The sequence below is a fragment of the Hippocampus zosterae genome, chromosome 3, assembly GCF_025434085.1.
Source record: "Hippocampus zosterae strain Florida chromosome 3, ASM2543408v3, whole genome shotgun sequence".
NCBI lineage: Eukaryota > Metazoa > Chordata > Actinopteri > Syngnathiformes > Syngnathidae > Hippocampus > Hippocampus zosterae.
Genome location: NC_067453.1, coordinates 21,370,788 through 21,385,998, shown reverse-complemented (window position 1 = coordinate 21,385,998; position 15,211 = coordinate 21,370,788). Strand labels below are relative to the sequence as shown.

The following is a 15,211-nucleotide window of genomic DNA, read 5'->3' as shown; positions in this document are numbered from 1 at the left end:
TCTCCGGGTGCTCCGGTTTCCTCCCACATTCCAAAAACATGCGTGGCAGGCTGATTGAACACTCTAAATTGTCCCTAGGTGTGAGTGCGAATGGTTGTTTGTTTCTGTGTGCCCTGCGATTGGCTGGCAACCGATTCAGGGTGTCCCCCGCCTACTGCTCGAAGACAGCTGGGATAGGCTCCAGCAGCCCCCGCGACCCTAGTGAGGATCAAGCGGCTCGGAAGATGAATGAATGAATGAATGAATGAATGAATGTCATACAGGAGTCAACATCTCGGGAGTGGAGACAAAACAGCTGGAATATGAAAGGCCACAATTGTGGGAGTGTGCAAGCATACAGCGCGTATGCGGCAGGTGGCCTCACCTTTCATGGCCTCGGCTGTCTGGATGAGCTCCGTCACACATGCCGCCACCTGCTTCGAATGGACTGCCAGTTGATGCTTTTGCTCCGACGTGGGCCTCTGCAAAACCTGAATACACGGTGCATAAGAGCAGAAACACAAACAATATAAAAACGGGTTATCATCATTACTACATTCATTTAAATATATTCATGAAGCACACGAGTCAATAACACCACAAGGTGCTTTTGAGACTTCTGCTTTCCAACTCCAATACGTTGCACTTTTTTCCATGGTACATGTACAACAGCAAAATATGTGAGCTTGCTGACGAGGTGAACAAAAAAGCAGAAATGCTGGCAAAATCCCCCACCCCCCATATTGGAGGTCGAAGGGGAGGGGGCACGTTTGCCACTTGCTCTCAACTGAAAATAACTTCACAGTTCCTCAGGGCTCAGGTGACGACCAATTCTGGCTCAACGCAGAAAACAGGTGAGCCGTAATTGGCCGTTACCTAAGCCCTTAGCAACTGTGATGCCAACCGACAGCACGTGGTCAATCGTCCGCCCCCAAGATGGATCAACACGAGTGGATTTTGCTGCCGAACTCAATTTCCACAAATGCCATGTTTGGACTGATCTGCGAAATGCGCGCCATCGAACACAGCACACGGCCACCCGTCATCTAAAGCAGCAAGTACATACAAATTTCAAATGTGACAGTCTCATTCCAACCTGTAGGACTTGTTCCAAAAGGTGGACATATGCAGTGGTGCATTCGGAGCCGTACTGCAGGGCCTTGCTTTTCACGTCCTCGCTCACTTCTGGATGGTGTGCCGCTTTCTGAGTCGAGAGAGAGAGAGAGAGAGAGAGAGAGAGAGAGAGAGAGAGAGAGAGAGAGAGAGAGAGAGAGAGAAAATAAAGGATTCTGGGAATTTCAAGGAGACCAAAATAAATGGCTCCCAGTGGGATGTCGCTCGGCTCAAAATATCAAGTAGAAAATGTGGACACATTTAAAAAAAATCAGCAGTAATATTTTACAGCACTTTTCAGGATATCATTGTTAGTAATACTGTGTGTGTGTGTGTGTGTGTGTGTGTGTGTGTGTGTCTGTGTGTGTATAAAAGGTCTCATTTGGTTTACGACCTTGCAGGCTGTCAACATATCAGAAACTGATTTGCGGCTCAGGTTGGCCATGGCGATCACGTCCTCTTGCTGAGCAGAGTTGCCCGCTGCCACGGCTTTGGCCGTCGCCATGGTGATGCCCTTTGTCATGCGGATAAACTCCTCAGGTGTGGTGGACTTGTCCGGGACGTCCTTCGACAGGAACACCTGCGATGGAGACACATCAGAAATGATCTTGTGTGAAACTCCAAAAAACCAAAACGCACACGCGGAGGATAAACATGAAAGTGATAAGCTCACTCTGAGGCCGTTGACAGTACGATAAAAATTTGGGGTGATATAAAATACTCATCAATGGGAGCTTTAGCCCATCATAAGATTTGTAAAAGTCCCACAATGGCTGTGGGACTCCACTACGAAGAGGAGTGGAGTCGTTTGGTTCCGAGCAATAGACACCAAATATCCCTGATCCGCTTGAGCGCGAGGCTTGGTTTCATCACCATCAAAGAAGAGTTCCGGCCTGTCAGGCAGTCTTACTGTCAGCTCCTGCTTGATGAACTCAATGGTGGCCTCCAGTGCCCTCGTCCCGCGAGTGGCTTCATCCTCCACTGCCTTCACCGTTTTCAGAAGAGACGTCACGTTGGTGACCATGACCTGCCAAATAAAGCCAGTCAAGCGGATGAGGCAGTCAAACCAGGAGGTGGCGCTCTTTCTCCTTAAATCCAAAACAGCAGTCACATGTAAAAACAAGTGCTCGCAAAATAATTGGTCTATGTTTTTGGTTTGTTTTTTTGCGAGTTGAAGGTGCTTATTTGGTTATGCTGTAATTGCACAGCTGATAAAGACATAAAAAAGGCAACATAATTCAGTAAGCATTCATAATACTATTAATTCAATGATACCCAATTTGAAAGATTTTTTTTCCTCATGCTGGCACATTTTGCACAGGGCTTTTGGTGCATTCAGCAACAGGAGCCTTACAAGGATAGTAATGCGAGCAAATAAATGCACAGCAGGACTTTCAGAGGGTACCGTGTTTGGGGTCACCATATGCTGTAAGAATCTGTCAACGGTACCAAAAATCCTGGGTGGCCCTCATTCCATTTATTCATTCATTCATTCATTCATCTTCCGTACTGCTTGATCCTCACTAGGGTCGCGGGGGGTGCTGGAGCCCATCCCAGCTGTCTCCGGGCAGTAGGCGGGGGACACCCTGAATCGGTTGCCAGCCAATCGCAGGGCACACAGAGACGAACAACCATTCGCACTCACACTCACACCTAGGGACAATTTAGAGTGTTCAATCAGCCTGCCACGCATGTTTTTGGAATGTGGGAGGAAACCGGAGCACCGGGAGAAAACCCACGCAGGCCCGGGGAGAACATGCAAACTCCACACAGGGAGGCCGGAGCTGGAATCGAACCCGGTACCTCTGCACTGTGAAGCCGACGTGCTAACCACTGGACTACCAGGCCGCCCTCATTCCATTTAAATGAAGAAAAAAAAAGCATGAGAAACCATATACAGCAGTTAAAGTTACATTGAGGAAGTTTCTTGCCTGGGTTGTTCAATGCACTGATCGCAATTGTGAGAGTACTGAAAGACGACTTTAACAGTGTTGAATTGGATGAAGAGGAACAACAGATACGGCAGCCGCGCGCTCTACAGGCCTGCACCTTTTTTTTTTTTTACCTTGGCGGCGCCTTTCAGCTGATACATGGACGGGTCGTCGGCAGCCTTGCCCGCGGCACACTTGGTGGCGCTGATGAGTTCAGCCAGTGCCTTGGCCACGTCGCGCACCGCGTTGATCAGAACCACCTGAGGAGATGAAGCTGGGATCAATAAACCACAACGGGGTGAGCTCAGGCTCATCATTGCTAGCCCGGGGACAGGATTTCCTCATGTAGCATTTATCATCCCCTAAACTGAGTGGGGGGAGATGAAGTTGTACGTTAATGGCCTATTGGGACTCCTGGCAGACTCTTGCTTTGCCCCTCTTCATGGTTTGTCTGATCGTATTTCGTTATTTTAATCAGGTTGGTCCATTGTCTGTTTCCTGTCAATCAGCTTCTGAACCCTTTCTTGCACCTTGTAACCTGATAACATGGTAAGATATCCACTGTAGTAACCGCTGTCCCTGAAAGGGTTAACAACCCCTGTCTTGGTTTCTTGATAAGTATGACCCCAATCAGTTCCTTCAAACCAGGATTATCCGTTGTCTCTTGCAGTTTGTGTCTTATTTATTTTTCGAGAAAAAAAAGGGACTATTTAGTGCTTTCAACAAGGTATGTTGAACACAGTTATCTGTTTTCCTTATCGACAGGTACAGTATCAGCTCCTTTGCTGCCCTTGTCTCCCAACTTGTGTTTTTTGTGTTTTAGTCGATCTTTGAATGAGTTTTTCTCGTTACACGAGCCTACCTCTTACCTCCCTGCCAGATCTTGTGTCCCTTACTTATGTCTCATATTTGCTTGTCTGCCCTTGGGTCATTCCTCTGTCTCTGGTTGAGTGTGTCTGGTTTTTTTGTTTTTTTTTCTTTGCCTACGCTTGTATTGCTCATCTGTCTTGGGGTGAATCTGTATTTCTCTCTCTCTCTCTCTCTCTCTCTCTCTCTCTCTCTCTCTCTCTCTCTCTCTCTCTCTCTCTCTCTCTCTCTCATTCTCTCTCTCTCTCTCTCTCTCTCTCTCTCTTTTTTTAAACCAGGTTTGCTAGATTACTGTGTCTCTTTGCCAAAAGCATTACATTTGGGAGCAGAAGCGAACAGTACATATTTGTGCAATGACATCAAATGAAGCAAATTTACATGTTTTACGGGTTACCTGTGTCTCGGGGTCCTCAGAGCCCATGCTCGTCGCTCCCAGTTTGACCACCTCGGTGAGCTGGGTGATGGTTTTAGCCGAGGACTGGGCAGCCTGGGCCAACTTCTCTTGGCTGGACGCGGCTCCGGCCACCAGGAGCTTGGTGTCCTCCACCAGGGCCTTGGCTGTCTTCAAAATGTTTTCCCTGGGAGAAGAGGTGCGTTGTGTTTCTGTCAGAACAGTCGTTACATTCAGGAATAGGCTCTTTGAAATAAAGGTGAGATTTGTGGTCAGTTGTCTCTTTTCTTTGGGCGCTCCGCTTCTCCTGAGTGAGTCACTCACAAAATAGAAGACCGGCATTTACTGAGAAAACAACAGCGGATGCAATCTCGTTGTTTGAATCCACTTTTTAAATTTTTTTAAATGGACCGTGTGTCCTTATTGCTATGATGATTATGCGCTAAGGTCACAGACACCTGTGGTCAGCAAAGGACTCCTCATTCTCAGGGTTCAGTGTTCCCGCCGAGGCGAACATGATGGTCGTGTCCAGGTCAGCGATGATGCCCGAAACGGCACTTGCTGCTGTGATGCATGCCTGGGTGCCTTTGTTTCCCGCCTGCAGCGCTGACAGTACCAAAGACACCTGCGACACAAAAAGCATTGCATAGCTGCAGAACAATCAAGAGAACATTTCATTCGACAGTCATTATTACACTTCCACGGTTTCGTCCAGTCCGACGCTAAGGCTGCGGCAAAAGAAAATGTGCCTCCATCCATCTGTCACGCTATCTCCATCTGTCAATCCATCAATCGAGGTGTGACATATGCATGAATGCTTGAAAATAAATATTTATAGTATCTATTCTGTATAACAGGTGTCAAACTCAAGGCCCGGGGGCCGGATCTGGCCCGCCAGGTCATTTTATGTGGCCCGCGAAAGCAAATCATGTGTCAAATTGCTAAAATCTGTACTGAAATATTAAATTGTCATGTGTAACAAATAACGTTGAGATTTTGCAATAATTATGTTAGCCTGTTTACTTGAACAATAATTGATCAAATTATTTTAATCGACTTGACTGATTTCAGAACTAGTAAAGTATTCATTTGTGGTTTCACTGTCATAAGGGCCCTCCGAGGGAAGACGTAACTCGACATTGGCTTGCGACTAAAATGAGTTTGAGACAACTGCTGTAAGACGTTTTATTTTGTGAACAAAGTGAGCTTTGAAAATTTTAGAACTGGCAAAGGGGAACATCCATTCGGTAATAGCAGTAATGAGAGACTTGTATTAATGCCCCCAATAAAATGACTTTTTGGGGGGATGGTTTTTAATTGAACACCTCTCCGAGGCTAACAGTCAAAGCTCAAAGCGGAGAGACTCAACTTTTCGCTGGTTTATTGAATCTCATTATTGTGCAAGTGTACTGCAACTGATGAGCGTAAAGTTGCTTGGTGGGCCGCCGTATCTGCAATGAGGTACTCCTTCTTGAACCGCGCCTGCAATTTAAAAGTGGTTTGAGCTTCGCTTAGTATGATTTTATGTGATGACCGATCGAGCTTCTAATCGGTTTGAATAATTTAGCAAATGCTGAAGAATAGTGTTCCGGGTTGAACTGGATGCAAGGTTAAGCATGCTTGAAATCGGAGCCCAATACAATCAAAGCAGGTTGATGAGCCAGATACAACAACTAGCGTAGGTCTGACCCGAGAGCCTCGAGAGGAATCTTTGAACGAGGCACAAGACTCAAATCAGCAAGTGTGAAACCTCAAACTAATCAAGTAGGGTAAGTGCGTTGAATGAAATCACAGTCTTCCAGTGGAATAGACTTAGCAACGTGTGACTGGCATAGCTTGTCATTGCCAGGGTCATAACAGGGACACGATCTAATTACTATTCAGTGCGTAGCAGATTCAGAATAACTTTGCTTTCATATCGCTGCGGTAAAATACTTTATTATCACCCAAAATAACATATCACATTTATATTCTGCTAACCTTTTCCAAGATTAAGGCCAACTTTATTACTTGTCAGATGATATAAAGAGCAGACGGTTTCACATGAAGCATCATCTATCACCGCAATAACAAAGTAAATCACGTGCATTAACTACCAGATTGATTTCAATTAAATTCGGAGACACATAACATCAGCCGAGGGGGGAGGCTTTCCAGAGAAAAAAAGGGCCACCAATAAAAGAGATGTACCAGACTCAAAATAATTTCAGTTTTGAGGGACCTTGTCAGAAATGCCTTCAATGGACTATTAGTGATATTTGCAGTGGTCTACAACTAATCTTAAACTGGGTTTACAGCTACCGATTTTCACAGTCCAGGACTTAAAAGATACGGGAATGCTTCCAGTATCTAGTTGTAGTCTTGTTAATGTGACCCTGAAAAATTCAACCCTAAAAAAAATCTGAGTGGGAAACTAGGCCGTGACTTAGAGCTCTATAATTTGTCTTTAATTAAGGTGTGAGTTTTCCAAGGGTCTTTTCCAAATCTTCTCAAAGTCTGACATGCTTCACACTATCTTAGCTGGAGGAGCGGTACAACATTTTTAAACCTCCTTTATTCATCGTGCAATCAACTCAAACAGTAAAAGAGTACCAATGTGACGAACGTAGCCACTAGACCAGCGTGTGGTGGTACCTTCTCGGTGACTGCACGTGCACACTCGATGAGTTCCCTTTTGGAGAAGCTGTCTGTGGGGCTGAGCTGCAAGGCTCCAGCTTTCTGGACCAGGTAGATACAGCCGTGACCAAGCTCCTGGACGCGTGTTCTGATCTGGAAACCAACCTGAAAGTAGAACCAGTCATTGGCTCCCATTCAATCAGGTGCTGAATTTTTCTTTGACCCAGCAGATGGGAAAGGAAGTCAAACATTCTTTCAAGAAAGCTGGCCCTACCATTTCGTTTCTAGGCTGAGCTACATGGGTGGGTGGGTGCTCTTTTGTAAGCGTCACTATAGGCTTTTAGACTTGTCAAGGCAATGTGTCGCTATGGTAACCAGCAGGGTTCGCAGCAGCCTGTTATGTACAAGTTACTGATAAGAGCTGTGAGCATATTAGCGTGATGTTTCCACACATGGCTTTCCTGCAAACCAGAGGAAACTTTAAAGAAACGATTGTGGGGGTGCTCTGAGCGACGGATGTGGGAGGAGCAGCTTCGACTTTGTTCTCAAAGATGGGGAGTCGATCACAGAGCAAACATCTGCCTTCATCGGCATGCGTATCTGAAAGCATTTCGGGTCCAAACAGCCGCGACTCAAAAGTGATATTTTGGAGCAAACTATGTATCGCTGTATCGTTCTGTGGAGAGGTACAATGCCCTCTGACCTCTTCGTGCTCTGCTGTGGCTGCAGCGAGGCGTCCTTGGTGTGCAAGCTGCCCATAGTCCACAGTCGCCTGAGAGGCAAGGCCGCCGAGCTCTTCGGGGCAGGTCACTGATTTAGTCATCTAGTCAGAGCGGGATGAAGGCAGCCCCATTAGCTAATGAATGTCTGTGAAGTTACACAATCAAAAAGCACTCACCATCTCCTGTGCCGTGATGGCAATGGCCTTGGAGAACTTCACCATCGTTGTCTGGTAGTCCACAAAGGAGCCTTCGGGTTCAGGGGGTGTTCCTTCATCCAGCTATAAAGATCAAGCACGGCATAAGTTTCATGAAGGCAAAACACACAATGTCTATTCTAACACGGTTTTCAACAAGTTTGTTGGACAAGCTTTTCATATCAGCGTAATGTAGATATCATATCCCTCCCCCTCCAAAAAAAACAAAAACTGCAGACTATGATAAATACAGAGTGATAAGAGAACATGGGTGTTCGCAGCCTTAGTATTATCCTGAGCAAATATTCAGGAGCCGGTGTCAAAAGCGATTCACTGAGAGTCAAACACAAGGACACATTTGGAGAACACCGGCTGTGAAATGACTCGGACAAATGAGTTTGGGAATAAGGGCGCAAGCGAAATCCACTTCTCACCCTGCCCATGGCCTCGGCAATGGACTCCACCATGCCCCCAACCATGCCCCCCTCGCTGGCCGCCTCATTCAAAGTCACCATGATGTCATCCACGGCCTCTTTCATCAGCTGGGCTGCTTCGGAGATTGCATCGTGGGTGTGGGACGCCTGGGGATGATTAAAACCAAACATTAGCTCTAATGGGCTAGAGGACTCTTTTTAGGCACTTTTCCATTACAGGTTCCAAAACAGCCTATCAAATGCACAGGAACTTTCACCCAGATGAAAAAAAAAATCTATTTCCGTATTCAACCTGGAAGGACACAGCCGCCCGCCACCAAAACATAAAATTACAGCATATACGGTACACCTTTTTTGTGATTTGCAACAATACCATATTTACAATCTGATATAGGATAAGATAAGATAGAAAAACCTTTATTAGTCTCGCAATGGACATATTCCCAATATGAACCTGCGGATGAAATAAGTGAAGCTTAAGGATAAAAATTTTCATTGCATGTTGCCAGGTTAACGGTCTTGCGTCATGTTCTATTCAATTCAATCAAATCAAGTCCCACCTTTCAATATATCCCCATTTTTGTAGCAAACTGTGTATTCCTTAACTAACATTGTGCAGTGCATGGCCGCACTAAAAAGGAAAGTGGATATCTTGACAGACAGGGCACAGCTCTCAAAATGAGCTTCACTCATTTTATCCACAGGTACACACATAATTGTCAAAATGGTTTTGTGTTGTTGTAAACACAATATGTGTACTGTATATGCCATATTTTTGTACTGGATTGTTTGGCGGCCAATTGTCTTTCTTTCGCTTAAAACCAGGTGCGCAGTGGAGTTCCTTGTGGTATCCTTCAAGAAACGCCTCGATTTGTCGGCCAATCTGATGATCGTGACGCCTGCTTTTCTAGAACCAGGTCGGAGGAGGTTCTGAGGAACGGGTTCATTTTTCACCTGATGGCCTTGAAAAAGTGGAATGAAAAAGCGACCATGTAGGGTGGAACCAGTCCGATGGAAAAAAAAAGCCTTTGGGGCTGCTCTAATAAAAATATAAGAGAATACACTGCTTCTCTAATAGACTCAAGTTCTCCATTAGGTAATGATAAAAATTATACGTAAGAGTGACACATTTCTGCTTCACTACTTTGATCCTGCATAAAGGATCTTTCACACTCCAAAGACAGACTCGTCCAATTACTGTTAAGCACATATTGTCTGCATCATTAGAGCAGGGAGTAAGAACCGCCCTACCTTGAGAGAAAACTCAACAACTGACTTACAGCTGCACATTAGGCAGAAAGGACATTCATGGATTAAGAGGATCTTCATTGTCTTCATCCCCAGAGCAGACTGCCCAAGGACATTTGATGCAGCACGGCAAACACATCGGGGACTTCTTCACATGAAACTTGGAAGCGGCTAGGTCTGCCTACTTTGAGAACACCTCCTGCTCTAAAAGCTCTGACATCATGAAAACTGGTATTATCTGACTCGTAGCGCTTGGTGGATCAATTCGAATAAGGATGACATCCATGCTGACCTTGATATTGTAATGCTCGATATTCATGTTGTACCTTTGGATTGCCGCCACCTTCCTTGGCAGCGTAAAGCATCTGCAGGGCAGACTCTGACAAGGTCTTAGTCTGGTCCAGGATGGTCATTTGTTGCTGATGGTCGTGCAGTTTGGAGGCCAGGCCGACTGATGCCACAATAAGTGGATCAAAGTAGCTAGCCAGCTGAGTCACCTAAGTGAAATAAGGTTAGGGGAGTCATCCGGGAAAAGGATTGTTGAACAAGATGGAACTCTTATTTATCTAAATCCAGAAGGGATAAAGAGGGATATGTTATTAGAGCCGGCCGGCACCTTGTGTCCCAGCTGGGCAGCTTCACCCCGGGCGGCTGTGGAGACGGGATCAATCAGATGCCCAATCTCCTGCACGGTTGAAGTCAGCTGTTCCTGCAGTGCCTAGCGAGTTACAAAGACAGAACGAATTATCGTATAAATCACAACAGAGAGCCTACAGATCCCATTAAGCGCTTTCTCTCGGACAAGACAAGAGCTTATGGGCTTCTTACCTCCATGGAGATATCATCTCTGCAGGGCAGGGTCTGCCCGACTGCAGCCAGGGATGCTTGCTCAATGTCGCGGATACATTTATTGATGCTATCTATAGAGTAATCACACTCTTTCTGTCCTGGTGCCTTGTCCCTAGTGAGGGGTGGGGGGGGGCAGTAAGTTTAGAAAACAACCAAACAAAAAAAAAAAACGTAGGCATTCTTGTTTCATTTCAGTGCAAATAGCATCTAAAAGCATTTGACCCCCCCCCCCCTTCTCTTTTTTCAAAAGAACTTTATATGTACAGAAGGAACTGGTTAGTTGACTGTGATTTTTAAAAAAAATCCAAAGCAGCATATGCTGTGATTATTTTAAACTCTTTTTATTTAAACCGTGAGACAAGTGAAGTGTGAAGACCACAAAGTAATGGGCGCTTCACACTGCCTTTTCGGAGTCCTGTCATCGGCGTGGTTGCCTGGCAACAGAGGAGCCCAGTCGTCTGCTCTCATAAGATGACTGGTTCGTGGCTACACCATCACAGTCAATCAACGCAGTTAATTTATATTTGAAGTGAAATTCCTCACACTGTTGTAATATTAGCGTAAAGAATCCCAAAGCATTTACTGCAGTCATTCAGAATCCAAGGATAGAAAACTGATCAAACTAAACTGGACTCCGCTATTGATGAAATGCTTTGATTTCCTCGCAGCTCTAAACTAACAGTGCCAATTGCCTTTTAATCATAAGTGCATTGTATCCCCCCCAAAAATGGGTGCAAACCAACCTGATGGAAGTGATGAGGCTCTTGATCGAGTCAGAAACCGTTCTCGAGTGACCAGCGAGGATCGACCAAGTGGGGGGATCCTTGGGGTTGAGGACCAACGAGCGGGCCGTTTCTAAGAGGTAAGTGGAGCTATCAAGCATGGAGCGGGCTGAACGAACAATCGGCTCCTGGGCGACTGAACCCTGGAGGAAAAGCCGACATTGGAGCAGGTGAAATAAAAACTCTGCTACAAGGCTAACGGCGAGGATCGAGCTCGATTGGAACGACAGCGACGTCAATATTCCTTCTACGGCGGCGGGAAGATCAGGTGAGCAATCGAACTCAAGGATGAGATTAGAAGGACAGCTTTATGGAAACGCAGGGAAAAACACCTTCAGTCTTTATGATCCGGGGCGAAACCTCCCCCGACAATTAGATTAACAAGGTGAAGATTAGAGCAGTGGTAAGGGCGTGAGTGCCGTTAAACACGGCCCTCCAACAGATTACAGCCATAAAGCTTTTAGAGGACGCTGCGTGGACCTTTCCGCTCCGATTGAAAACATAAAAATGTATCCTTGTGATCGGTTTCACAGGAGTAAAAGGAAAGGAGAAAATCAACTCAAATTCTCAGCAAATTTACAACACAAATCTTTCTGTCTTGTTTCACGACTCGGCACAATATCATTTAGTTGTGGGCATTTTTCGATGAACGGTTACCTCGTTGCTGATTTGAGCTGGGATACTCGCAAAGTCAGGGTTGTTGGCAAAGGTAGACAGGTTTTCGACAGCTTCAAGGAGTGGAGCGGTGGCAACTCGACATTTGTTTCTGCTGTCCTCAGAAAAATCGGCATCTAAAGCCTAAAAACAAGACATTCCATATGAACCGACAGTTATTCCGCAGGTAATGGCTGTATGAATTGATTCCCATGCAAAGAACTCCTCACGTGATGAAAGAGATTTGGTAACAAATGGGACACTCAACGTTTTGATCAGTTGGGGAGTTGACCTTGATGGTCTTGACCAGGTTGGCGGTGGTGTTGGCCACCTCTTTGGCTGACTGCACAAACTGTCGCCGAGCGACGGGGTTGGAGGTCTTTGACGAAGCGAGGCGGCAGGCATTGCACAAAGCCGACGTGTGCTTCGCTACAATCGTTGCCGCAGACAACACCTGCCGAGCCAATGGACACCGGCCAGCGTTATTTACAATTACAACACATTTTTTGGAATCAGTGTCGAAATCAGGGCTGGGCAAACTTTTGTGCTCTTTGGCCCCGAGGACAGTTTATCATGCAACGCTCGACAGGCTGGATGCCGCCGACAATAATTTGCCCAACCCTGGTCTAAAGTTTGGAATTTCCAACCTGTGAGGGACTACTATTTGGGTCCACTAAGCTCTGACAAGCCATCTGTATGGCTTGGTGGGCGCGTGCAAACTGGATGGGGTCTACCAGGCCCTCATAGCCTGACTGACTATTGGGATCAGACACACCTACAAGATAAGAGGCCTAGAACAGAAATATGGACAAGTTAGAGCAAAATATGCACTCGCGAGAAGACTTTTGCGCTCATTTTGTCACAGTGAAGCATCAGACAGCAAATCAAGCGTTATTACTTCTCTACCAATGCAGTAACTAATAGCCCACGTCGACGACTCTGCTTTACAGTGAGCATTTACAATTGTATACCACTGCTCAGAGGTGAGTTGAACGATTTTGTGCCATTCGTGCAGCATGCTCCGAAGCATACTTGTTTAATGTCAGGTTGGTTTGTGCTAGCGTGTAATTTAAGCTAGTATGCTAGCTAATACCGTTGAGGAACCTATTGTGAAGATGGTTTGCCTGAGTTGAATAATAACTTCTGAAAGCAGTTGTTTATGATTGCGTATATGCTAGAGGTGTGCTGTTGATGCTTTATGATCCACTCCGTTTGAACCCATTCAGTACCAGACAATTCTATACCAAGTCTGAAAAGACGTTTAAAACCATCTTTGGGAGTGAATGAGTTTTAAGATGTTTGTTGCCAGTTTGTGGAATCTATATGCGATTCCAAACTCCTTTTATGGGGGTGTTAATTATTGAAGGCAGGGTTTGATCCCGAGCCCTGGTAAATAGCGAGGGGTTTGCTGTACTGCTCTCTTGAGAATAAAAAAAACCTTTATTAAACATAACACAGAAGTTGAATACAAGATTTCCGTGGAGCAGTTAAGCAGAAGGACAAAATAAATGTACTTTTTGGGTATCTCAAAGAAGGGTAGGATACTAAGATCCAGCTGGAATGGGTGCAAATGTTGCCCTGATCCTTCCAATGTACACTAGAAATTAGGAATGGCGTTCTCCGTTTTTAATGTGTGTTTCATGGATAGACATTTCCAACTTGGTTATTAATTTAAGAGAAGTGTTTCATCTCACCTGTCCTGCAGCCTCTGTCAGCCCACAGAGGGCCTTGGACGCCACACCGACACACTCCCCAAAAGCCACCACGTCACATGTCTTACAATGCTGCGAGATGCCTGCCATCGACTCTCCGAGGATCTAAGGCATGTCGAAACACAGAGGTTTTTAAAATATCGGGTCCTTGTCGGTCTGCTCAGTCACCTTGCCCTCAGCCTGGTTCGTACGGGAACAGAAATGTACTTTGTAGGGATTTTACCTTTGAATTTTCCATGACACTCTCGATGCAGTCAAAATAGGACAGTTCATTGATGGGCTCACTGGGATTATCCAGGAGTCCCCTCACAGCCTATGCACACAGCCACCCACACACCCACACAAAAACATTGTAAAAGGACCTTATTGCCACAAAGGACTTCTTGGTATTGAAGACTTTTTAATGCGCCGCTTTATTATCATTCTCATTGACTTGTGTAATTGAATCGTAACGCTGACTTTAATGTTCGTCCGCAACGAATGATTCTGGTGACGTAACAGAAGTGGTGCTGAAAGTCATGCGAGTAATCCATTTAAAGTCAAGGTTGGCATGCGGCGCAATGGTATGGAAGGACGGCTACCTCCAATTCCCTCAAGGCGTTGTCGCACTCCCTTTGTCCTGCGGCCTGCTGTGTGCAGAGCGTGATCAGCTGGTTGATACTCTCTGTCACCGCGCTGAAACACATAGGCCACCTTTTCATTTCAGTCACTCACACGCGCCTTCGGCAGCGTTATTCATGCTATTCACTGCGAGAGGCCAACAGCGCATTGCGCAACGGCGCACGGGCATGTGCAGGAGTGACAGAATTGTCTCGGGTTTGTGGTTCAGCCTTGCTGAGCGCAGACCGCTTCCAGCCAAGGCTTCCATCTTCCTAATTAGACAGAGAAAAGTCACTCAGGCCCAAAGCCCATCGGGAGCAGCTGCCTGGCTTCTCTCCACAAGGAGGAAGACGACTCCCTGAAGAAACGCTGAATGGACAAGGTCATATTAAAAAAAAAAGAAAAAACAAAGCTTTAAGTATAAATGACATTTGGGATGTAGGATACACCTGCACAACCTTTATGAGATTGTATTCAAGAGTTGTACCAGAAAATGTATACAGAGATTCTTACAAGGATACCCGAATATTATTATCATCATTCCTACTTGCAGTGGAGTAGAATTGCGCCCTGTCATTCCATTAGATTCAATTGCATAGTACACAATAAAATGAAACATGCAGCAAATAGCTCACCGTGCTGCGACTGCAAGAAGATTCTTTGCGTTGGCTGCATTGGGATCGACAGACAGAGACTTGGCGGCCAGCAGAAGCTTACTGGATGCCATTGAGATGTTCTTCAGATTACCAATAACTTGGATCTGATCATCCCTGCTCTGCAAAGCCAACAAAAAGAGATATGTCATTTTTGGAGATTGGTCCAAAACTGTCTTATACAGTATGTCTTGTCAAATTTGAGACATGGTATCAACTAGTGAGCTATAGCAACAAACACATTTTGGGCCCCCCCACCAGCCGTTTCCCATCCAAGACTTATTAAAGCTTGAGTATCACGCTACATCAGCTCAGACCCCTGAAGATATTGCCACACTAATGAACAAAATTACCAGAACATGAACATCACAAGATCTCATTATAGTTGGCTCTTGGCCAAAGCAACGTGCTGAAGTAAATTTGATTGATCGAATCATGGAGGGGGAAAAAAAAGTAGGTAATAAAG

The 15,211-nt window shown here is 45.6% G+C and overlaps 1 protein-coding gene and 1 long non-coding RNA gene across 8 annotated transcripts in view; one reads left to right on the top strand and one right to left on the bottom strand.

The window, feature by feature from the left end:
* Positions 1 to 15,211, bottom strand: part of tln2b (talin 2b) — a 97,895-nt gene that overhangs the window by 11,754 nt on the left and 70,930 nt on the right. For 6 of the 7 annotated variants that reach the window (XM_052060417.1, XM_052060424.1, XM_052060418.1 and 3 more), the window contains 22 exons: positions 14,728 to 14,867; positions 14,074 to 14,167; positions 13,716 to 13,805; positions 13,475 to 13,597; positions 12,428 to 12,571; positions 12,049 to 12,234; positions 11,784 to 11,924; positions 11,088 to 11,269; positions 10,324 to 10,456; positions 10,112 to 10,213; positions 9,822 to 9,992; positions 8,248 to 8,394; positions 7,796 to 7,897; positions 7,601 to 7,720; positions 6,916 to 7,062; positions 4,740 to 4,906; positions 4,285 to 4,468; positions 3,158 to 3,283; positions 2,003 to 2,119; positions 1,487 to 1,672; positions 1,076 to 1,183; positions 365 to 470 (listed from right to left, as the gene is read on the bottom strand). In XM_052060417.1, coding sequence (XP_051916377.1) covers positions 365 to 470; positions 1,076 to 1,183; positions 1,487 to 1,672; positions 2,003 to 2,119; positions 3,158 to 3,283; positions 4,285 to 4,468; positions 4,740 to 4,906; positions 6,916 to 7,062; positions 7,601 to 7,720; positions 7,796 to 7,897; positions 8,248 to 8,394; positions 9,822 to 9,992; positions 10,112 to 10,213; positions 10,324 to 10,456; positions 11,088 to 11,269; positions 11,784 to 11,924; positions 12,049 to 12,234; positions 12,428 to 12,571; positions 13,475 to 13,597; positions 13,716 to 13,805; positions 14,074 to 14,167; positions 14,728 to 14,867 — 3,016 coding nt within the window. The remainder of the gene's footprint in view (positions 1 to 364; positions 471 to 1,075; positions 1,184 to 1,486; positions 1,673 to 2,002; positions 2,120 to 3,157; positions 3,284 to 4,284; positions 4,469 to 4,739; positions 4,907 to 6,915; positions 7,063 to 7,600; positions 7,721 to 7,795; positions 7,898 to 8,247; positions 8,395 to 9,821; positions 9,993 to 10,111; positions 10,214 to 10,323; positions 10,457 to 11,087; positions 11,270 to 11,783; positions 11,925 to 12,048; positions 12,235 to 12,427; positions 12,572 to 13,474; positions 13,598 to 13,715; positions 13,806 to 14,073; positions 14,168 to 14,727; positions 14,868 to 15,211) is intronic. The other variant, XM_052060423.1, reaches the window with a different exon arrangement.
* On the top strand, positions 1,074 to 1,446 carry LOC127597444 (uncharacterized). The gene is made up of 2 exons (XR_007961655.1): positions 1,074 to 1,187; positions 1,246 to 1,446. It is a non-coding gene; the product is annotated as an uncharacterized LOC127597444 (long non-coding RNA).